Source organism: Danio rerio, chromosome 15 (genome assembly GCF_049306965.1).
Source record: "Danio rerio strain Tuebingen ecotype United States chromosome 15, GRCz12tu, whole genome shotgun sequence".
In the NCBI taxonomy this organism is placed as follows: domain Eukaryota; kingdom Metazoa; phylum Chordata; class Actinopteri; order Cypriniformes; family Danionidae; genus Danio; species Danio rerio.
Genome location: NC_133190.1, coordinates 38,210,464 through 38,236,497, shown reverse-complemented (window position 1 = coordinate 38,236,497; position 26,034 = coordinate 38,210,464). Strand labels below are relative to the sequence as shown.

Sequence of the window (26,034 nt, the reverse complement as noted above, 5' to 3'; positions counted from 1 at the left end):
GTTGTACTCTATTAAGTTGGTTTACGAGGACATGCCTTGTTGTGTCATTCTTTTTTTTTTTCTTTCGATCTCTGATTTATCAGGGGTTGCCACAGCAGAATGAACCACCAGCTATTCTGGCAAATGTTTTATGCTGCGGATGTCCTTCCAGTTACAACCCATTACTAGGAAACACCCATACACTCTCACATTAACACACACAGTCATGGAAATGCAAATGGTCCAGCCAGGACTCGAACCAGCAACCTTAATATTTTCACCAAGTGTTTTTTTTTTTACGGTAATAAATACATTGTATGGAGAGTCCTCATAAGCCATATATCCAAAAGTGTGTGCGTGATAAAATGCTAGCAGTCTGCCTGATTTCCAGTGCATCATGGTATACACTTTGAATACTGTACAGATTTGCAAATACATTACATCATCCACATGACGCATTGGATACTGCATACATATAAATTGGATAATGACATAGGTTTGACTTAGTTGTGCTCTTTTATGGAGGTTTATAAGGACACACGTTGTGTCCTCATAATTCAAAATGCTTAATCACATTTAAATTCAGAATCATTTAAGTTAAACATGGGTTTGACCTAGTTGTACACTATTGAGGTGGCTGACGAGGACATACATTTGGTCCTCATAATTTAAAATGCTATATAAATAAACATATACTGTAAAAAGCATTTTACAGTATAAAAATACGTTCTATGGAGAGTCCTCATAAGCCATTTATCCAAGAGTGTGTGTGTGATGCTATAAAATGCTTGCAGTCTGGCTGATTTGCATTGCATCTTGGTATACGCTTTAAATGCTGTACAGATTTGCAAATGCATTACATCATCGACATGTCACAGTGGATACTACAAATATATAAAGCATTCCAAACTGTGGGTTTTTTTCTCATGTGCAAGAAAACCTTTGTGTGATTGAATGCTGAAGAGAGATCGAATGAACGGCCGTTGAGTTAATACTCTCGCAGGCAATGTTTGTCCGATTCTGTAGGATTCTCATCCTGATCCAGTGGCATTCTCATTCAATTGGGTGTCCGGGTTAATTACGTATTGTGCCGACTGCTCGTCTTTCCCTGTGGGCCGTAGACTTACATCTGCTCAACATACACACACTCACACACACTCTTTTTAAACATCCAATCAGCCAGGCCATTGAAAAGACAAATGTAGTCATTTAGCCGCGCAGGTCTCCAGTGGCCAGTGAGAGCGCGGAGTCTTAATTCTGTACACAAAGGCTGGTAACAGAGTCTGGAGTTTGTTAGCCGGTGATTCTTCTGGGGCGGGAGGAGATTTGGAGCTGGAATGTCTCCGATGCATCGGTTTGGAGCTCTGGTTTGGGAGCTCAGAGAGCTGTAAAGGGCTTTTCGTAGTCTGGTGGCATGTGTTAGGGTTAGGGTTGAAGCTTGGTCACTCTTGATTTGAAATAGGTTAAATACGTTTAAATAGAGAGCTGAAACTTGATATCAAATACATTTTTTAATTATGCGACTGTGCGAAGGCTGTGCTGGACCATACACTGAAAAAAATTATGTCTGCAAAATTATTGCTAACGATTTAGATGTGTTGAATATAAACAAGCAAATTAAATTAAGTGATGTTCAGCTTACTTTGTTTAAATTCAACCCAAGTAAATTGTTTACAACCACCTAACTTAAAAAAATGTAGCAAATCCAAGGAATGATCTTTGAATATTTTTTTCAGTGAATGCAGAAGTATAAATCAGCCTTTAGTTCATGTTCACTCATGTTGTATTTACTAATGTTAACAGCATGAATTTGGATTTTAATAATACATAAGTAAATGTTAACTATGATTAATAAATGCTGTACAAGTATTGTTATTTATTTTTAACCAGTTAACTTAAACTAATTTTTGCAAGTCCATTAAATATAAAATTTTTCAGTGTAGCAAATATATGAACTAATGGAACTTGAAAACCTTGTGACAGATTTTTTTCATGTAAAAAAAATATTAAACGTGATTTTAGTTTTTACTTATTTAATCGTTTTAAAATTAGGTATAGTAATTATATAGGTTTATATATATATATATATATATATATATATAGGGCGATGCAGTGGCGCTGCCGCCTCACAGCAAGAAGGTCGCTGGGTCGCTGGTTCGAATCTCGGCTCAGTTGGCGTTTCTATGTGGAGTTTGTATGTTCTCCCTGCATTCGCGTGGGTTTCCTCCGGGTGCTCCGGTTTTCCCCACAGTCCAAAGACATGCGGTACAGGTGAATTGGGTAGGCTGAATTACCCGTAGTGTATGAGTGTGTGTGTGGATGTTTCCCAGAGATGGGTTGTGGCTGGAAGGGCATCCGCTTCTTAAACATGCGTAATAAGTTGGCGATTCATTCCGCTGTGGCGACCCCGGATTAATAAAGGGACTAAGCCGACAAGAAAATGAATGAATGAATAAATAAATATATATATAACATTTTGTGCAGATACAATATCATATACATACAAAAAAAATACACTGTTCTGATTTTTCACCCCCAAGAACTAATAACCATAAAAACAATATAGCTTTTAAATAACATAGTAAATGTTAAAAAAGAAATAATTAAATAATAATAATAACAATAATATTAATGATAATACACTATTAATAATTGTTAGACACAGAAATATGTTCATAACAACACTGACACATTTTTTCAATTCTAAAAGTACATATATAATTGTTGGAAAATTTCAGTATGTTTAATGTGGCTGTTTCCAAGGATGTCAACAATGAGATTAGATCTGTTACTGAATGAAGTGTTTATGATTAGCATTTTATGAGGAAACCAATCATATGATTTGCTATGAAATATTAATGTTAAATACAAAGTCTCGATTGAGAAAAACACTTAATATTCAGAAAATAAAACGTGTTGTAATATTGTCGTCAGCGCATTTCAAGTAAGTGTTTCCAAAGATGCCGACAAACTGATTACAGTAGGTCTGGCGTTGAACAAAATGAACTTGATATCGATACACCATACTAAATTCATTTTAGCCGTAGTCTTGGCTTGAAAACCTTCAGCTGGGAAACGGGCCCAGTGCGCTTGTAACAGCCATCGTATTGTTTTGTTGCTTATCAGGCCGGGTTTCTCTCCTCTCAGGCCTCTGGCTGTCTCTCAATGAAGTGATAAATCCTGGAGCTGGTAAAAACGGCTCTTCCTCTTGTCACCGGTGGCCTGGAGCGCAGACAAAAACATGCCTGCTGTCTTTAAACCGGGGAGAATCATGTCTGTTTCTCGCCAGGATGAACATGCAACTGTGGCCGAAGCCAGGCCTTGTATGATAAAGAAGAACTGTTTAATGCATCTTTTATGAATATTAGCATGACTTTTTAAATAATTAGCTAGGTCAGTGTTTAATTTCTGCTGTTATTTCAGAAAGTTATTATGCTACTGTTTTTGATTGATAATTTCATACAGATGATGTCATTATGTTTGTTTTTCTGAATGTAGTCTTTACAGCAGTAAAATATGCCTGTATTGAATGCTGCCAGTCAGTTTAAGTGTCAGTATTGTGGTGTTGTCAGACACTGCTATAAAAAAACAAAAAAAAACAAAAAAAATCTTGAATTTTGCAAATTGCATACACAATCACTAAACCAACCTCAATCCTCCCACTTTATTAACTCTGTCACATTAAGCATAAAGTATTAAACGAGTTCAGTGATCCGGCAACATAGCCAAGACTTGCCAAGTCCACTCATAATTCTCCACTTTGGGATAACAAGTCGCAGATTGCTAGTTTTTAGGCTTATTAAAATGTAACTATAACTAGTCTTTAATTTTTTTTTATTACAGTATTTGACTGGTATGTTACCGCATACCAAAAAAAAGTTGCTTTTGTTTTTGCTTTACATCTTTTAACTCTCCAATCCTGTTCTGTTTACAAATAAGGGATAATATATACATTATAGGTGAGCACAGATTATTTATTTTAATCTAGATTAATCTTGCAATTAATCTAGATTAAAATGGCTCATTTGAATTTTGCCGAAGGCATTCAGAATATGTGTGCTACTCAAATCATAAGTCTGAGACCGGGTTTCTCAAGTAAGGTGGCGCATAAGACCAGCGGCTCATCTCCGGTTTCCAAAATGCATCACAAACTGCTTGAGAAACTGTTCTACTATGATAATTGGTGATGAAAATAAATGTTCAATAAGATGTACTTGTGTTTACTAATTGTTTATTCAGTTAAACATGAATTTTGAACTGTAGGCCTACATAAGCTCCAAACTGCGATTTTTGTGTACCTTAATGCGACTAAAGTCACAACTGAACTAAACAGAAATGGAATTAGGACACGTGGAGTATGCAGATATTAGTGGCATTATTGAAGTAAACACTGCGATCCAACTATTACAGTCATGTAGGACTTTTTGCCATATTTTCCGGCAAGATCCACACACGCGACCACCCACACATCGCGAAATGCGGTAGTTTTTTTTCCTTCCATTTGGCGTGCGTTATTAAACACTCTCAACAGTCCTTAATCATTATTTGCGTCTCGCGGGGGCATAAATGAAATGTTAAAGTTAAAGTGAAACTTCCAAACTGCAGTTAAAGTCAGGCATCCTGCTGATTTGATTCAGAAGGGTGCTTTTTTTGTCAGACGACTCACCGGTCAGGTATACATCCACGCTAAAATATTAAGGTGAAAGTCATCAAAGCTTGTGTAGAATAGACCCAGCTCCCAACCCAACTTTGAGAATAGATTAATGGCGAAATTTTTTTATAGCCCGATAAGAGTCTCGCGTTAACCCTGTTAACGGCCCACAACTATATATATATATATATATAGTCATTCATTGTTCAGTGGGATAACGCTCTTTCTTATACTTCAGCTTCCACATCAAAGTTCCCGAAAGCTAAAAAGGTCAAAGTGTTTCAGGATTGGCCAGCCCAGTCACCAGTAATCAACATTATTGAGCATGTCTGGAGTTAGATGAAGTAGGAGGCGTTGAAGCTGAGTCCAAAGAATCTTGATGAACTCTGGGAGTCCTGCAAGAACACTTTCTTTGCCATTCCAGATGACTTTATAAATAAGTCATTTGAGTCATTGCAGAGATGTTTGGATGCAGTCCTCCAAGCTCATGGGAGTCATACACAGTATTAACTCTTTCTTCCTCTGCGCCATCACTCTATATTCTATACTGTACATTATTTATGTTGAGTGACAACTTTTTTCTAAGCAAAGTCAGACTTTACTTGCCTAATTAAATCATATTTTATTTTGGTAAAATAAGTGTAATCTAGAGGCCTTTGCCTTTCATTTAAGCATCTTCTGAAAGCTAATAATCAACTAGAAGTTGTTATATGTGGTAAAACTTGGATTAATGACAAGACCAAATTTTTTCGAAAAAGATTTGGTGATTTCCCTTTTTTGAGTATGAAGTTCTCAGGGCTGCAGTAGGAAATGTAATTTGTTGATCCAATGCCTTCTTGATTAAGAAAGCATTTGTTCATTAATATACATTTCCAGACCTTTATCGAAATGGTTTCGATTTAAAATGTTGCAGGCTCATTTACTGTCACTGAATAATTGATCACGGATAAAATTATTGAATTATTTCGGGCTTGTTTTTGAAACTTTGGTGGCGTAATTGTTTTGTAATAGTTGTCAACACTGCCTTACAAACTCGTTCATTCACTCAGCTGCTGTGAGACAGTGATATGAATTTATTCAGTGATTTTTCATTCCATCATTCTAAAATCTTCGTTTTTTAAAAATATGAACCCTTACATTGGTAAATATTACATTTTACATGGTTAAAAATACATCAGTCTTTTTACATGGGTACAAATGACATATGTGTGGACCTCATAACAGGCTACAGACCTGCATTGGTCTCTCACTTTAGGTGTTGCAGAGCTCATTGTGAATGGTGGCATGTGGAAAGTGTTTCATTGCAGTTGCAGAAAGCAGGAAATGTTGCCTTGTGTCGATTCTGTGCTGTTTTGAACTAAAAGGTTGAGTTGTCAAACATTAAGCATGAAGAAGGAGGTATGCGAGTGAACCGGCGGAGAGTAGGCAAGAGAAAAAGGAGCTTTTGGATCTTTTCTATCTTAATCTGCCCTCTCAATCATGATGTTTAAAGAGTGTGATCTCCAGAGCGCCTTGTTTCTATATTTACAGACTGGAGCGCTGCAGGGTGGACGTGTGTGTGTGTGCGCACACGATACGCTTTCGTCCTGTAGTTTGGTCGTGTGTCCTGGCGTCCGCGGGCGCTGACTGGGTCACCTCTCCATTAGGGCGTGTTGTCATTGTGATTAATGGCTGGCTCTATCATCTTTAATGCTGGTGGTAATGACGCGGGGTCCCGTGCCGCCCACAGTAATCGCGTGATGTATGAGCACAGCAGAACCTCAGAGCAGAGGTGAACACTACACACACTCTGTCTCTCACACACACATACACAGACTTGCTCATGTTTACTCACAAAATTATAAGTAATGAACTGACCTGTCTGCCATAAGCGATACATTATACTTCATAATGCACTTGGAATTAGTATTCCATATTCTCTTTACTGCACATTTATAAATGGAAATGATCAGCTCAACAGTTTGAAAAAAGCCATTGTAGACTTTTAACATCACTAAAAAGTATTTTCATAATTATAAAACACTATATAACATTATGCCTGCAACACTAAAGTCTTGGGTTTGACTCCTTAAGAATGCATAGAGAATCTTAAGTTTATATTTGTTTGGATACAACTCTGCCAATTGCATAAACACAAGTTTTTCACTTCATATTCAGCGTTGTACTTTGAACATATAAAAAAAATATATAAAAAAATTATTTAAATATACATATACCTTATATAAATATATTACTTGAATAGTGTCACGCCCTGCAAAGTTATGAGGATGAAAAGGGCTAAACATAATTATGACAACCCAATGTATTTTTAATTCCCCTGAGACATTAGCTGCTATCAGGGATGGGCAAAAATACATTGAAATGTATTTTAAGATAAAATACTAAATACCTCAATTTTAAGTGCATCAAAATAAACTACTTACTACAGCAACCACAACAAGTATCAAATTAAAATACAGACTTTTGTATTTTGAATATAGTACAAAATACTTTTACAAGGGAGCATGACATTTCTTTGCAAACTTCCATCTAAAGGCATATTAGATCAATAGCTTTACAATTAAACTGAGTTAGTGATGTGAACAACAGCTTTTCTCTAAAATTTTCAGCTTTTCTGCACCTCATTCACCTACTAACATGAGTAGATCACTGAAAAAACATTTGATGCAAATAATGAGTTGGAATGTAGCATTATATCTCTTGATTGTCAAAACTGCTATCATCTCTTAAAATGTTTATATTTAAAAAAAATTATTTCATTTTTAATTTAATTTTAATTTTTTATTAAATTAAAATCGTCAATACTTCATGTGAAGATCACGATTTCCGAAAACTCTTAAAATCTACAGTTTTAGTCATTTCCATAATTTAATTTTTTTTGTATTGTACTCTTCAATACACAATATAAAGCAAAATACCTTTAAAAATAGCTACAGTTAAAGAACATTTCTAAACATAGTAGTTTTACTAATAAATGATTTATTTTATTAGAAATATTTCTTAAAATGAAATTATTCATTATTGATTTATCTTTGCCATAATGACAGTAAAAAATATTTGACTATTTATTTATTTAGATATTTTTTAAGACGCTTAAAGTGACAATAAAGGCTTAACTAGGTTAATTAGGTTAACTGGGCAGGTTAGGGTAATTAGGCAAGTTATTATTGTATAACGATGGTTTGTTCTGGAAAAAAAATAGCCTAAAGGGGCTAATAATTTTGTCCTTAGTTTGGTCATTAAAAAATGAAAAACTGCTTTTATTCTAGCCGTTACGAATCAAATAAGACTTTCTCCAGAAAGGGGGGTTAATAATTCTGACTACAATTGTATCTGTTTTTGCTGCCATAAAACTTAAAGTGTTTTTGCCATGTCCATGAGTATTATTAAATGTTTTTAGTCAAAGTTTGTAATTAACTATAAAGAGCACTTGCAGATGAGCTACTGACATTTGAAACAGCCAATGAAGTATTGTAGGTATCGCCACTCCAGGACTTATGTTGTTTGTCCTATTTTACTCTCATATACCACCTATCCTGTAAAGTACCTGTAAAGGACTACCTGTCCTTTTTCAGATATGGTCATAAATGACCTTTGGCTTATTTACTGTAATATGTGACATGTCGTCGGACGCTTTTACTCACTTTTAGTAGCCTTTTGGGTTCCCAGGTATTTTTATAGAATCAATGCCCATTAAGAAAAGATTAAATTTTTATATTGTGTTTGTGAGAGAAACATTTTGAGGTTGTGGCATGTAATGAATATTTCTATAAGATCTTAGAACTTTGCATTTATTTTCTGTGCAACTGAATTAAAAAAAGTGACCCTGGCAACACTGCTTTGCTCTCTCACACACATTCAGCATTGCTTTAAATGCCACTTTCAGGGTGGAACAGGAAGTGATGAGTTATGTTCTGTATTAAATCACAGGAAATGCTCCTATTCTTTTGCATTCGCAGATTGTGTGATTGTTGAGTGCAAGTGACATCATCGGCGGGACATTTATAGGTCTTGTCAACTGTTCTGTTCTAGAATGTCTCATTCTAATCAGGGATGGTCCTATAGGTGAGTTTCCCCCTGAACAATAATATCCATTTATCTCAATGACATCATAATTGCCAGTTTGTGATGCTATCTGCTCAATTGAAGGCGGGACGCTTTTGTTTAATGGGATCCACACATATAGAGTTTACAGGGAATTCTTGTATTTCTCATGAGTTTACATACTGTAAGCTTCTAATTCACTTACAGTTGAAGTCAGAATTATTAGCTCCCCTGATTTATTAGCAGTCCTGTTTTTTCCCCCAATTTCTGTTTAATGGAGAGAAGATTTTTTTTCAACACATTTCTAAACATAATAGTTTTAATAACTCATTTCTAATAACTTATTTATTTGATCTTTTCCATCATGACAGTAAATAATATTTGACTAGATATTTTTCAACACACGTCTATACAGCTTAAAGTGAAATTTAAAGGCTTATTTAGGTTAATTAGGTTAACTAGTCATGTTAGGGTAATTAGGCAAGTTATTGTATAAAGATGGTTTGTTCTGTTGACTATTGAACAAATATATAGTCACATCACATGATTATATGAATATTAAAGGTTAAAAAGTATAGATATTATTAAATAAAATATTTATTACTTATATAATTTTCATTATATGTTTTTTGAAATAAATTTGCACATAACAGAAAAACAAACAGTCAACAACAACAACAAAAACACAAACAAACAAACGCCCCCAACACTTATTTCCCCTTTGTGGCTTTAACAGAGAAGACACATATTTAACTGTCTGCAAACATCAATGTTCAAGTCCCCAAGGATCATACAAATGCACAGCAAATGTATGTATGGGGTGCACACAAAACACCCATACAGTAATGAAAAATAAATAAAAGAAAATAAAGAAAAAAAATATGAAAAGATACACTTAATGGCCACTTTATTAGGTACACCTTGGTTTACATTTTGCCTTCAAAACTGCACCAATCATTCGTGGCATAGATTCAACAAGGTGCTGGAAATATTCCTCAGAGATTTTGGTGTATGTTGTCATGATAGCATCACGCAGTTGCTGCAGATGTGTCAGCTGCACATCTATGATGCAAATCTTTCATTCCACCACATCCCAGGAGTGGCATCCAGTGTGGTCATCTGCTACTGTAGCCCATCTGCTTTAAGGTTGGACGTGTTGTGCATTCAGAGATGCTCTTCTGCATACCTCGGTTGTAACAAGTAGTTATTTGATTAACTGTTGCCTTTCTATCAGCTTCATCTGGCCATTCTCCTCTGATATCAACAAGGCATTTGCGCCCACAGAACTGCCACTTATATGATATTTTCTCTTTTTCAGACCATTCACTGTAAACCCTAGAGATGGCTGTGCGTGAAAATCCCACTAGATCAGCAGTTTCTGTAATACTCAGACCAGCCCGTCTGGCACTAACAACCATGCCACATTCAAAGTAATTTAAATCACCTTTCTTCCCCATTCTGATGCTCGGTTTGAACTGCAGCAACCGTCTTGTCCATGTCTACATGCCTAAATGCATTGAGTTTGCCATGTGATTGGTTCATTAGAAATTTGCAAAACCGAGCAGTTGGACAGGTGTACCTAATAAAGTGGCCGGTGAGTGTATGTGATACACATAAAAAGCGAACCATTCAGTGTAAAATAACAGAAAGGTTCTGTATACCTTTATTACAAGCAAGCCTATTATGGTTAATGTGAAATGCATTACAGGTTGACATAAATATTTAAATTTTTAGATTATTTTTACAATGATGACCAGGTTAATTTACATTTGATTGTTCAATTTCTGTACTTGAATACTGTTATACTCGCCAGAAAACCACAAAGCACTGTTTATTTATTTACTTTTGCTTGTGATTCATTTGTTCATTGGTGGCTCACTGGTTAGCACCGTTGCCTCACAGCAAGAAGTTATTTCATAAGTATTATATTAAGTATTATAAATATTGTATAAGTTATGTTTCCCAGTACAGGGTTGCAGCTGAAAAGGCATCCACTGCATAAAGCATATGCTGGAATAGTTGGCAGTTCATTCATTCATTCATTTTCTTGTCGGCTTAGTCCCTTTATTAATTCGGGGTCGCCACAGCGGAATGAACCGCCAACTTATCCAGCAAGTTTTTACGCAGCGGATGCCCTTCCAGCTGCAACCCATCTCTGGGATCTCTGGGAAACATTCACACACACACTCATACACTACGGACAATTTAGCTTACCCAATTTACCTGTACTACATGTCTTTGGACTGTGGGGGAAACCGGAGCACCCGGAGGAAACCCACGCAAAGGCAGGGAGAACATGCAAACTCCTCACAGAAACGCCAACTGAGCCGATGTTCGAACCAGCGACCCAGCAACCGTCTTGCTTTGAGGCGACAGCAATACCTACTGCGCCACTGCCTCGCCCTAGTTGGCAGTTCATTCCTTGATAAATACAGGACTAAGCCGAAGGAAAATGAATGTAATTTAGTCTAATTTCTGCATGTGCACTGCATAGAAAAATACTTAATCATCCCAGTCAATCTAAATCAAGCAAATCTTTTCAAATAGAGCTATTCAAATCATCTGATCAAATGATATTTATATCCCAACATACACCGCGGCAAAACAAAATATTGCAATGTCAGATGTTTCCAATATCGTGCAGCCCTAATCCTAACCTAATCGATTAATTCTAAGCAAATAAAACCAGAGGGAAGCCCTATACCAAAAAACCTCACCGCTGCCTCATGCCAAACCATATACTTTATCTGCAATCTAATACCCGATCCGAGCCGTTTTTAAGAAACAGACCACTTTCTGCTCTTCACTTTGGTATATTTTTCTAGAGGGACGTTTACCTTTCAGAAATATATATGTTTATAGACCAAACGAAATCCCCCATACTGCTTTTGAGTGTCCTGTATGCCGCTTTTTTCTTTAACAGGCAGGATGAAGCCGATCAGTTGGAGCCGCAGGAAGGGAGGGATGGCAGAGCAGAGATTGAGTTACCTTTAAAAGCTCACGGTTTGAAGAGCGCAGCCAACTAGCTTTCACTCTTTCTGTGGGCAGAGGGCAATTTTAAATGGCACGGCTCGGATGATCGTTATGGCCTCTCGTGCTTAGCGGATCCGCAGGCGTGCGCTGGAGGCCTTAACCGGGTCCTCTGCTGTCATTTTAAAGCATGCAGATGCGTTTATGTGTGTGTGTGTGTTTAACGCCAAAAGTCAAAAACTGTAAATGGCTCAAGACGACATCTGGAAATGCTTAGCGCTTTCAGATCACCTGTGATTTGGAGTCAGGATTAATATCTGTTTAAAGCTGGAGATACCTACATTTGGCTGTGTCATTGTTGACTTGTATGACTTTAGACATTGTCTAGACCACTAATGGGTGTGTAGTTTACGTTTGAACACATTGATGAGGTTATTATCATAGCATTTTCCATGAAAAAAATTAGTATCTGTGGCTTTTTTGCATTTCAGCATTCACTTGAAGCAGAAATGGACATTCCTAGTTTTATTTTGCACAATTGTTGTTACTTTTATTTATTTTTTTAAACATATTGACATTTTGTGTTAAGCTAGGACACATTATGTTGACAAAAAAAAGGAAAGAAAAGTAGTTTATAATGCTGCAAGAAAAACTATTTTGAGCGTTTATTCATTTAAATCCTGGAGGGAAAATAAATAAGTTTACACAGTTTTCAAGCAGCACAAATGTGATTAACATTGATGACAGTTCATTCAGATGAGTTCTGGTGACTGTGGAGGCCATTTGAGTACAGTGAACTCATTTTCATGTTCAAGAAACCAGTCTGAGAGGATTCGCGCTTTATGACATGGCGTGTGTTATCCTGCTCGAAGTAGCCATCAGATGATGGGTACACTGTGGTTATAAAGGGATGGACATGGTCAGCAACAATACTCAGGTAGGCTGTGGCATTGACTCTATGCTCAATTGTTACTAATTGGACCAAAGTGTGCCAAGAAAATATCCCCTACACCATTACACCACCATCACCAGCCTGAACTTTTGATACAAGTCAGGATGGATCCATGCTTTCATGTTGATGACGCCAAATTCTTACCCTGCCATCTAATGCCACGGCAGAAATCGAGACTCATCAGACCAGGCATTTTTTGTCCAATCTTTTATGGTCCAATTTTGGTGAGGCTGTCTGAATTGTAGCCTCAGTTTCCGGTTCTTAGCTGACAGTAGTGGCACCCGGTGTGGCCCATCTGCCTCAAGGTTGGACGTGTTGTGCATTCAGAGATGCTCTTCTACATACCTCGGTTGTAACGAGTGGTTGAGTTACTGTTGCAGCTCGAACCAGTCTGGCCATTCTCCTCTGGCATCAACAAGGCATTTATGCCCACAGAACAGCTGCTCACTGGATATATTTTCTCTTTTTCAGACCATTCTCTGTAAACCCTAGAGATGGTTGTGTTTGAAAATCCCAGTAGATCAGCAGTTTGTAAAATACTCAGACCAGCCCGTCTGGCACAAACAAAAATGCCATGTTTAAAGCCACTTAAATCACCTTTCTCCCCCATTCTAATGCTCTGTTTGTACTGCAGCAGATTGTCTTGACCATGTCTAAAGTATATGCCTAAATGCATAGAAATTAGCGTTAACGAGCAGTTGGATAGGTGTACCTAATAAAGTGGCCGGAGAGTGTCTTCTTCTTTTCTCATTCGTATGAGTTTTTGTTTGTTTTTTTAGAGACAGAGCTAATGATTGTGTCATTGTTAGAGAAAATCTAAATACGTGTTTATCATATTTTATAAATCACCCAAAAATCAGAAAATGAAAAAAAGGAGCATGTTTTATCTTTAATAAATACATTTAAAAATTGAACTCTTGGAAATGTGTGAAAAGGGAAAATTAGCAGGTTCTGATTAAAGGGGTAGTTCATCAATACTCATCATTTACCCACCCTCAAGTATTTCCAAGACTGTTTAGGATTCTCTCTTCTGTTGAAGCCGAAGGGAGATATTTTGTAAAATGTTTACAACTTGTAGCCATTAACAACCATAGTAGGAAAACAAAACAGTTTCCAAAGTTCTTCAGTATACAAATCAAAATTATTAGCCCTGAATTTTATTTATTAATTTTTTATATTTCCCTAATGATGTTTAACAGAGCAAGGAATTTTTCTCTAACTTGCTTAATTAACCTAATTAAGTCTTTAAATGTCACTAAGATGTATAAAAGTGTCTTAAAATAATATCTAGTCAAGACTCTAGTCTGACTCCCAAGACAGCGTGTAGCGTCTAGCGTAGAGTCCCGCTGAGCATTAGGAATGTGAGGAGACAGGAAGATGTGCAGGAGTGCCGGCCCAGCCCTCATTAGCACTCACCACTACCTGTCACAACACGTTAGCCACAGCATGCTAGCCACAGCATGTTAGCCCTGCCGTGACTTACGCACAGCAGGTTAGCTCCAAGCGTGTTAGCAACGGCACATTAGGTAGAGCATGTTAGCACCGTGTGCTAGCTTTTAGCCGTAGCCTCCTCAGGTCTCAGTAGGTTAGTGACCGGCGTACCAATTCATCAGAATACTCTTATTTTTTGACACGTTTGCTGAAGAGGTTTTATCAGAGGTAAAAGCTCAAATCCTTACCACTGTAGAAGTAGCAAGTCATTAGGATTTTTGCAGCCACTGCATTATCACTCCAATAAGAATGAAAATGTTCCTTTTAATGTAGAAGTTTACATTTTTGGTAACAGTTTAGTTTAAGGACTTATAACATGCCTGTGATTAAGATACTGACTGTTTATTTGTACTTACTCTACAGATTACATAATCTGCATGATCTTATTGGAGATGAGAAGTTTGGATCATTTTACTGACTCAGTACTTTGAGTCTAGTTCATCAAAATTAATGATTTTTTTTTCCCAATCTTTTCGTTCAATTTGCCAAAATAATATTAACATGTTACGAGATGCTTATAAAACACATCGACAACATCCCAAACGTTTATCACACTACAAAGAAGTCATAACAAGAATGCTTCCTTGCTAAGAAAAAGATAAAAATCCTTCATTGTTTACCTGGTGTTGGTCTATGATTACCTGTGATCACATCATCTGGCATGTCTTCAAATTTGAGTCATTCGTTCACCTGACACTGACAGTGTGCATACCAATGCATACAGTCTGAGCCTGAAGTTCATTTTATGAGTCTTTTTTTTTTTTTTTTTTTTTGAGTCTTTCGTTTATCATGTGACAGCATGTAAAGAGGTGACTCAAAACCGAAGATTCAAGAAATAAACGGATCAAATCTTTTTCCGGCTCTGACTACATATGATTGGCTTCTGTCTTTCATGTGATGAACGATTAATTTAAACTGAGGACTCCAGAGATGAACACATCAAATCTTTTTCCGGCTCTGACTGCATATGTTTGGCTTCTGTCTTTCATGTGATGAACAATCGACTCAAACCCAACAGACAGAGGTCTCGAAAAATGCACAAATGTGCGCATGCATGCATGAATGAATGAATCACTCCCTGAGAGGACTCATCATTCTCGAGTCACAAACAGTAAAAGATTTGTTCAAAATTAACGAATCGTTCAAGAACAACCCATCACTAGATCTTATTCTCCATCCCTAATCTTGCCCAATAAACTCCACTACTACCTTGATAACAGTACATTAGTATTTAATTGAAGCTCCTCCTGGGTGATATAGCTATTCACTGTAAGGGTGAGCCCTGCCACCCTGCGAAGGAAACTCATTTCGGCTGGTTATATCTAAGATCTTGTCCTTCTGACTATGACCCAAAGCTCATGACCATAGGTGAGAGTAGGAACGTAGTTTGACCGGTATATCGAGAGCTTTGCCTTTTAGCTCAGCTCCTTCTTTACCCCAAAAAAAGGTACATCGACCAAATTACTGCTGCGGCTGCACCTATCTGCCTGCCAATCTCACGTTCCATCCTTCCCTCACTTGTGAACAAAACCCCAAGATACTTGAACTCCTCCACCTGGGGTAAGGACTTTCCTCCAACCTGGAGATGGCAAACCACCTTTTTCCAGTGGAGCACTATGACCCCAAACTTGGAGGTCCTAATTCTCATATCAGCCGTGCACACATTCGGCAGCAAACCGCCCCAGTGCTTGCTGAAGGTCCATGTTTGATGCAGCCAACAACACAACATTGTCTGCTTTTACATAGAATCCTCTGGTCCCTGAATCTGACAATGCTGTCATACGTTGTCTTATATTTGACAAACCATTTTGACAGTCCCATTGCTTTTATTTTGAAAGAGTATTGGAAAAATATTGACAATTTATTTGGAAAATTGGAACGTAAATAGAGTTAAAGTAGCGCACATTGTGTTCCCAAATTATTTCAATGTTAAATTGTCTCACAAAAGCAGCAGTTTCTCCACAAGGCCCCATTTGGGGAAACCATAGTATACAGTATCATATACTTGAATCCCAGATGGGACAGTATTTAAAGACAGACAATATGAAGGCTTCCCTCATCAGCCACGCGCTTGTTTTCCTCTGCGAGTTGAGCAAGAAGTCACAGGTCACCAGACAACATCCTCCCAGCATTCAGCTCATAATTAAGCCAAGCAGCTTCAGCATCCGCTGTTTTCACTCTGGATCCTCTTCGCTGGGGTCGGCAGAAAAAAAAAATTGTTGGAAAGGGAAGCATAAAAGTGTTGGAAGCAGCACAGCAAGTCAAAGGATCGGTCAGCTCTTCCCGCTGGAGATTCCCCCACTCCCTTATATCCAAACAATCCCAAGTGGGCCTCAGGAGAAGGATGACAGGGTGTAACCGGTGAGGCCACGGAGATGATTATCACCCCAGACACCTTCTTATCCAGTCTGTATTAACTGTTATCACAGACACTAACCACTTTCCCCTTCCCCGGGTTTGTTTAACTGCTCTGGCAGTTAAATATTTTTATATGGTGCTGTGTATATTTACTCGTATCTGCAGAGGGCGCATACATGGGCCGGCTGTGGTCTGGAAGTGGGCTTTTTTGGAAAAACAAATAAAAAGAAGTGCTGAATTTTTGAGTTGTGTTGCAAATGTACTGGTGTAATAGCTAAAACTTTATTATACTGGTTGTTGGGACTTAATAGTTAGACTATCTTGGGTTATGAAGTAGACTTCTTTCTCATTTCTCCGTTTATTTACTTGCAGGTACTTGTTATAATTTTCTGAAAGAAAGAAAAGGGAAAAAACACTGAATGCATGTTATTTACTTCAAGATCTTTACTTTAAGATTTACTTCAAGAAAATTAGCTATGGTTTACACCAGTTAAATAAATATGAAAAATAAAAACAAACAAGGTAACCACAAATTGACCATGGTTAAACAAATATCAGCTGATAATAGCAGTTATTACACTTTTACTGTAATAAAACCATAATTACTTTTCATAAGGGTATAAAGCCGATTGTTTGCCTGAAGGTGTCTTCAATTGAGCTCCAAAAGTAAACACAATTGATGTTTATGACCTGGCCTTGACATTAACTTTTTTGATCACCAGCCACTGTGGCTTATAGATTTTCATTGTTACCAGCCACTCGCCATTTTCACTAGCCACAATTTTGTTGCTGAGAAAATATATTTTATATGCATAAATTTGACATTGGCAAGCTAAAATCACTTTATTTAGACTTTGTGTTATTTTCTCATGCCTCCTCATTCATTTCACTTTTTTTTTTTTGTTGTGTATGAACTTGGTTAATGTGCATAAGCAAATAAGTTATGGTTTCATAGTGTCGGATTGCAATTAGTTTTTATTTCACATGACTTTTCAGGGCTCAACACTAAGGATTTGCCCAACGTATCTCTGACCACACCAAAAATAAATACATAAATAAATAATTATTTCTTTACCACAAATTTCAAATGATGTGTCAAAACAAGCAAAATGTCGCTGTATACATGCTTTTTGATTCAACAAAACCTCTCTTTAAAAAAATTTGACATTTGAAAAAAGATTTATTGCGATGTATCTACAACTATAGGTGATGATGAAAGATGATCACGTGCACACGGTTTAGGCTCATACATAATCTGTTTAATGAAAAGTTTAAAGGGTAAGCGCCAACTGTAGCAGCTTACAAAATGACATTTTTTAAAAACATCTGGAGCTCTTGAAAGCAGCAGGAATGTGAGTGCAGGAGCATCGCTTTTTGTCCAGTCTATTGCAAAAAGAACCGATTGCACCAGTTGCATTTTCAGGCACGGTTACTTTGGGGAAGGTAGCAAGAGCGCACGCTTTTTTAACAGTTACGCGCATCACATCACTTCGGCACGCGGATCATCCTCTCACTTGGTGTTCACTTGCTTTCTTTTGCTCGAGTGAACGTTATTTTTGTTAGTCGTGCTGCTTCTCGATTCTAAGCCCACATTTGCACGCATATTAAGCTATACCTGTTGTCGAACCTTACTTTTGAGAAAACTACAACTTAAAAATCATTTTCAACTAGCCAAAGTGGCTAGTTGGAGTGACTGACCCACCACAGCTTAAATCTACCCACATTTGGCGGGTTTGCGGGGATTAATGTCAAGCCCTGTTCATGACCTATGCAAATTGATATCAATACTGATACTGAAGTTTTTTTCTTCTTCGGACATACATTTTGATAATAAAATGGAATTAAAAAAATGCCTAGGCTAGCTGGCTACCTTAAATGTCCATAAATACTGCCTTCTGCTCATACCGTTGTTAGCATTGTCTCTGCTAAATGGATGCAATGACACCAGTTGTCTAGTGTTTTTGACATTAAAAACCTGTGGTTGAAAGGTAAAATGCAGTCATTTATATTGTCATGTTAAAAAAGTTGGGATTCAAAGTTGGGAATTTCATGATTTTCCATATTAGGACAATAAAAAAAACAACTATATGGTCCTTGGAAGGTCATAAAATTTGGAAGGTAAAACCTCAGTTAATCAACATCACATGAATATTTAAATATATTTATTTGAAAAAAATATACAAATGCACACACATCACTTTACCTGGCTGCTCAGCCAAACTGTTAAAGTGCAAAGTATATACTCAAAAAGGTATATACTCAATTTAAATTTAATAAATTAAAAAGGCTGATACAAGGCAAACCAATTGTATCGCCTTGTATCAGCCCTTTTAATTTAATAAATTGGTATTTTTGGAGCTTTGGTGTTGCTGTTATTATTTATTTAACAAGAATAAAATCAATGTAGAAAACCATGGATTATAGCATAGGACAGTCATTTATTAAGACAATCCATGTTATTATGTCCTGATATGGAAAAATAGTAAATTTCATAGTGTAACTTTTCACTTGATGCATATGTTTGAATGTGAGATCTCAAGATGAAGCAGTAACACAGTTTCTTTCGCCAACCTGATTTTACCAAGTGTTCATGGATCATGGATAAACCACATGTTCCTAGATTAACATCTATGTTGATCTTGGAACAACATTCTAATCAGCCATTCAGAATTAAGTGATATGTTTACTGTTTATGTTAAGTTTAGGTTTACCGTTTGTACACAGTTTATAAATGGTTAAACACTTCTACATGATTGTTATCCAACTATTTACAGTTATGGTTAGGTTTAGGGGTAAGGAATATGTATGGATTACCTTTTAGAACATGATGATGTTCCAGGATCAACATAGATGTTAATCCAGGATCGCATCGTACTTGGCAAAATCATGATGTGCCAGTTTTGTTGTTGCGAGAAGTGCTGTATCAAGCAAAACTGTGACAATCAACACTATTTTCTTTCGTTTTACCGTTGATTGAGTCAGTAGTTTATTGGAGCACAACTGAAATTGAGTTTATTGCCAGTAGAAGTTTTGAAACTGTTCGTTGCATCTTCAAACAGCTCTTCAATTCTCACAAAGTGAATATTTGTGTCTCTATTCTTGTTTAGGAGATGGAGAGGACTTTTCTGTTTTTGCCTCTGATGACCTGGAAGAAATTGGTGGAGTGTCTGATGCAGATCTGCTCCCATTGGCCCCTGTTGATGATCTTCCCTCTCCCGGCCTATCGGGTGATGCGGTTTCCCCAGTCACCCCTTCTCCCTACTACCCATCGTTCCACACTTCAATGTACCAACCCAACGATGCGGTCGAAGCGGTTCCCCCAGACTTTGAGCTCCGTGAGTCTGCCGCTTTCAGAGGAAACCTGGGTGTCTGGACCCGCAGGAGACTGGAGGTGGGAGAACGTCTGGGACCCGATGAGGGAACGTCAAGACACAGCCTGGAAAACGCCACCCAGGGATGGGAGGTAGGATCAGACGATGAATTTTAGATGTGTTCTCCTACAGCAGCCTGATAACAGCCTTTTTCCAGATAAGAAAATCCTCACACAGTTGGAGACAAAGAGTGTAGATAAGGTGGAGTCATGGGCCGCTGTTATGACTGAGGGTTTCACTGTCATCAGTAGTAAGGCGATAGTGATTAACCCCGGCCTTCATGTTTTATGGTGAAGCATCTTGACTCGGCTCTGTGATCTCGCACTAACCCCAGTTAGCAGTTGCTATAATCCCATTAGTCACAATTACTAGACAGGCTATCGGTCAATGTTATGCCAATTACATAATATAAATGTCCTTGAAAGTCTTTTTTTATGCCACTTGGGTCTCAAAATATGTTCAGAAGATTTCACACACTAATTTGTCACACCAAAGTAGGGCCGTGCACTATTTCTGGAGTTATCAGAAAATGTCATTCAAACTGTAATAATAAAAGGGAAACAATTTACATTTATAGAACTAAAACAAAAAGAAGAAAAGAGTTTTTTAAATATACATATTTATTAAAGTTCTGTAAAAATGTAAAAAGTATTTCAGGTTAAAAGTTTTATAGCTTTTGAAGACAGACAGACAGATAGATGGATGGTTGAATGTTATCTGTTTGCTGATGGAATTAGATGGATCAGTGAATGGATGAATAGAGGCTATCTGTTGGATGGACGATGGATGGATGGATGGATGGATGGATGCATGGATGGATGGGTGGATGGATGGATACTATCGGCTTAATGAATTTTTAGATGGATGGATGGATGGACACTATTTGTTAGTTGATAATAGATGGATGGTTGGATGGACGGATGGATGGATGGATGATGGATAAATAATGTCTGTTGGATGGATGATAGATAGATGGATGGATGGAAACTATCAGCTGAATGGATGGTTTGATGGAAGGATGGATAGATGGGCAGATGCACGGACGGATATATGGATGGATACTATCTGTTGGATGGATAGATGGATGGATGGATGAATACTGTCTGTTGGATAGATGGAGGGATGGTTGGATGGATGGATGAACGAATACTATCTTTTAGATAGATAGATAGATGGATGGATGGATACTATCAGCTGATTGGATTGATAGATGGATGGTTTGACGGATGGATAGATATATAGATGGATGGATGGATAGATGTATGGATGAATGGATGGATAGATACTATCTGTTAGCTGATTGAATGGATGGATGGATGGATGGATGGATGGATGGATGGATGGATGGATGGATGGATGGATGGATGGATGGATGGATGGGTGTATGGACGGATGCATGGATACTATCTGTTGGATGGATGGATGGATAGACGGACGGATGGATGGATACTATCTGATGGATGGATGGATGGATACTATCTGTCAGATAGATAGATAGATAGATAGATAGATAGATAGATAGATAGATAGATAGATAGATAGATAGATAGATAGATAGATAGATAGATAGATAGATAGATAGATAGATAGATAGATTGATTGATTGATTGATTGATTGATTGATTGATTGATTGGTTGGTTAGCTCTCCCTCTGTGATGTCATCATTGTGGGAGGATTTAGACTTAGCAAAACTCAATTAAAGGCCAAGGCTCATAAATACTGCTTTAAGCCAGGTTAAAGACCATCGCCCCTCTTTGTGACCGCCCTGTCTATCAGATATCAGTGGCTCCACTCTTCCAGTCGAAAGCAGGTCACAGGACGAGGCCAGAGGTCAAGTGTTGTCTTGGTCAGGGTCATTTTAAGCTAATTTCGCCTGTTCGTAGAGGTTGCAGGAGGGGGTATCAGGCTAATTGAAAGTTTAAATAGACTCGTCCCTGATCTCATAAAGAAACTCTAATCCTCATCCTCGAAGAAAAATACCATTCAGTGGTCAGTAATATAAAGCCATTTTAGACAGTAGTGCTAAAATAGTATTGCTTGCACACATTTTAGTGCCCTGTGAATTATATGTGTTCAGCTTTTATGATATGTTTATTTATGATTAATTCTGGTCGGATTTTGGCCCTGTTTGCATGGCGATGATTTAAACGCTAATAACCAGTTACAAGCTGTTTTTTAGAGATGTTTCTGTAAGGACGTAGTATTATGGTTGAAGTCTGGTTGGTGTATGTAATTATGGTTAACTTTGACTAAATGCTGCTGAAAACTTCAAATTTGTTCCGGTAACGGAAAACACAACAGTTAAGCTCGCATTTTAATTTTTACTTTTTTTTTCTCTTCACTAGTAGAGGTCTTACATGTGCAAACATTAGGTTTTAATATGATTGAAAAGGCAGCTGTCTCCCGGTGCTAGATTTACAGTCTCTTGAGCAAGCACTCTCTCTCTCATTCCCTCTCATTCTCTTCTTTCTTGTTCGTTCTGTATGAAAGGAAACGGAGGAGAGAAAAAAAAAAGGTTTCATGAATTTTAATCCATCTGTAATTTATTGCACGCTTGAATAATATGTATTTAAGAAACTGAGAAGCCACAGAGAGAGAGATGGGGGACGGATGACAGCGTGGCGCGGCAGTGCTGTATCACTATGTTTAATTAGCTGGCTGACAGCAGCCCATAACTCTCTCCATTAAGTAAATAAGTTGTAAAGAATTTATGATGAAGTGGCACATTATTCAGAGGGGATATTCAATGATGACATGGACACATTAAATATGGTAAATGGCATTAAGCATATTCTCCTCGGCACCCCCTCCACCTACCTCCCTCCGTCCCGCCGCGTGAAAAGCCGTCAATATGCCAATATGCAAGAGACTGTAAAAATAAAATTGATTTGGTAAATGCGAGTTAAGATAGATCTGTTTGCTTTCATCATCAGTTCTGCCATGTGGAAGAGTGATGTCACCGGCTGGGGTACGATAAAGGCCGAGCCCATCTGGAGGCTTTGATGAAGTGTGTGTGTGTGTGTGATAAACGAGACGTTTAAAGCACAAGTGCAGTAATGTAAGCAGCTATATTAGGCTGATTATCTGTTTTTAAGACTTATTTTTGTCATTTTTGCCTTTATTATGATAGGATAGTAGATATATTGACATTAAGTGCAGTGGGAAAGAGAGCTGTGATGGGATCAGGAAAAGTCCTATTGCCATCATTCAAACTTCGGATCATTTTGAGGCATGTAAACAATAACAATTGTCCTAATGTCTTTCCTGATTTATTTTTTTTAATTTCCATAGATTCTGAGAATTGAAAAAAAATGTACACATGTTGATAAATAATGTTATGGCAGCGCTTTTAACGTTAAATTATTATTAAATTCTAAGTTTAGTTAACTTAAATAGATAAGTCAACTTAACAATTCTGAGTGTGCTTAACAGGTGAGTGGGATTGATAAACCACCTTTTTTGGGATTGATAAACTTTTTTCTTCTACAGGTACATGTGCACCAGACACCTTGTTAAAAGCAACCCTTACAATACTTATTAAAAAACATTGTGGAATTCTGTGTGTGCTTCACAAAGATGAGTGGGTTTAACAAACCACCTGTAGAAAAAACACTCTTCTAAATATGCAACAGACACCTTCTTATAAGCAACTCTTACTGTACTTATTGGAAAACGTGCGATTTTTCTGTGTGCTTCAGACAGGTAAGTGGGCCTGACAAACCACCTGTAGAAGACACTCTTTTCTCTCCATTTGCACCTGAAACCTTTTTATGAACACCCCATACAGTACTTCTTGGAAAACATTGTGTAATTCTGAGTGTGCTTAAGACAGGTGAGTGGGCTTGACAAACCACCTGTAGAAAACACTCTTTTCTCTCCATTTGCACCAGATACCTTCTTATAAGCACCCCATACAGTTTCTCTCGAAAATAAAGCATTGTGCGATTCTGAGTGTGCTTCACACAGCTGAGTCAGCTTGACAAACCACCTGTAGAAGACACTCTTTTCCTCTCCGTATATACCAGACACCTTCTTACAATCAACCCTTACAGTACTTCTTAAAAGACATTGTGCTATTCTATGTGTGCTTCACACAGGTAAGTGGGTTTGGCAAACCGCCATTAGGGCATACTCTCTGCTCTCTGTATGCTTAGAGAAAATGAACAGACTTGTCATCGCATTTATATAATCTGATGACTTGGAGTTCTTTATTTATTTTTTTATCTTGTAAGTTGCTTTGGAGAATCTGCTAAGTGAAGTTTCATAAACTAATTTCGAGAGAAGCATGTGATATGATTGAGCACGACTGGCTGCTCATCTGTATTCAGTAGTAATCCAATCGGAGTGATCCAAACTTACAATAAATGGATAATTTTTTCCGTACTGCTCTATCTTCGTTTTGCAAGAATCCCCCCTTCCACCCCAACTCCTCCGTTTTCTTCCTTTTCTAAGGGAAGCTCTCGAGACCTACCTAATCGCGGATCCTCTTAAATGCTTATTAACAGGGTGGGAGCCTTAGGCTCAAGAATCTCCAAGCTCAGGGTTCTCTCCCGAGAAAGCATCCCAAACCTGCTATTAATGCCAAGCAAATCTAAGTGGGAACTCTTGAAACAAGTAAACAAAAATATGATATATGATTATCAGAAAATACACTATTTTATTTACACCACAAGGATAGCAGTATTATTTAAAAAGACAAAAAGTTGCATTTTGAAAGCCATTTTCAAAACATACTATTTTTAGGCCACAAAATTAATTTATTGTACATGAATTTGCAAAATGGAAAAAAAGTGTACTATTTTAGCTAAAATGTTGTAAAAGTGCTCCACGAGTCTTGTACTGTATTTCTAAGGTCCTGTTCGCATTGCCAATCAAATGTTCAGATTTTTTGCTCATATGTGACACAGATCAGATCTGTTCTATGACTGTGTAAACACGAAAAAAACGCATGCATTTGGAAATTCAGTGATCGTTTCAGGCCTCCTTCATATGTGGAAATAAATCAGATACAGTTGAAGTCAGAATTATTAGCCCCCCTAAATTATTAACCCCCCTTCTTTTTTTCTCTAATTTCTGATTAACGAACAGAAGATTTTTTCAACACATTTCTAAACATACAGTAATAGTTTTATTTACTCATTTCTAATAACAGATTTTTTTATCCCTGCCATGATGACAGTAAATAATATTTGACTAGATATTTTTCAAGACACTTCTATACAGCTTAAAGTGACATTTAAAGGTTTAACTAGGTTAATTAGGTTAGTAGGCAGGTTAGGGTTATTAGGCAAGTTATTGTATAATGATGGTTTGTTCTGTAGACTATCAAAAAAAAAAAAGCTTAAATGGGCTAATAATTTTGACTTTAAAATGGACCTAAAAATAAAAAAACGCTTTTATTCTAGCCGAAATAAAACAAATAGGACTTTCTCCAGAATAAAAAATATTATCAAATATTATATAAAAATTTCCTTGCTCTGATAAACATAATTTGGGAAATATTTAAAATAGAAAAAAAAAAAATCAAAGGGAGGCTAATAATTCTGATTTCAACTGTGTGACAATGCGACTATCATGTAAGCAGGCAGATCAGATTTATTGAGGCATTTTTTTTTTTTGTACATCATTAAACTTGCAACAATGTGGTACTTCACCACGATTTAATGACGTAGAAGGAAGAGCGTGTGTGCGTCTGGGTCCGCCAGACCCGAGATCTCTCTCATTCCCACAAATTCCTCTGAATGGTGGAGGACACCATGTATAAACCATAGGCGCAAGCTACAAAGATAGCCCGTTCCCTCCGCCTCCATCCTCAAAATCATTTTAAAGTGGAGCGAACTTTGCATATATGGCAGAGCCAAAAGCAAGACATTTTCTTCCATCATGGCTAGTGTGGTGCAGATGCTAAAACCCGCCTTTACGCATGTGCGACATCGTAAATTGTTTGGCAAGTGTAAACACATCAATCGGATATGGGTCACAGTTAAAAGAGCATGCAAAAAAGTCAGATATAGGCAACAAATCGGAATTGGGCATCAAGGACAGTGTAAATGGGGCCAAAAACAGGTTTTTTTGTGTTGTATAATGCTGTGTGAGACAGTCTGCATGAGATTTGTGTGTATCTGTGTAGTTTTACACATGTGCGATGTAGAGTTGGTATATATGTGTGTGTCTGTGTGATTGTGTGTGGATTATTAGGTCCATAACTGACTAAGAT

The 26,034-nt window shown here is 37.3% G+C and overlaps 1 protein-coding gene across 29 annotated transcripts in view; it reads left to right on the top strand.

Moving 5' to 3' along the window:
* The window catches only part of mecom (MDS1 and EVI1 complex locus), a 293,545-nt gene that overhangs the window by 95,688 nt on the left and 171,823 nt on the right, over positions 1-26,034 (top strand). For all 29 annotated transcript variants that reach the window (XM_073923918.1, XM_073923914.1, XM_073923908.1 and 26 more), the window contains exon 2: positions 19,553-19,908. In XM_073923918.1, the coding sequence (XP_073780019.1) occupies positions 19,553-19,908 (356 nt within the window). The remainder of the gene's footprint in view (positions 1-19,552; positions 19,909-26,034) is intronic.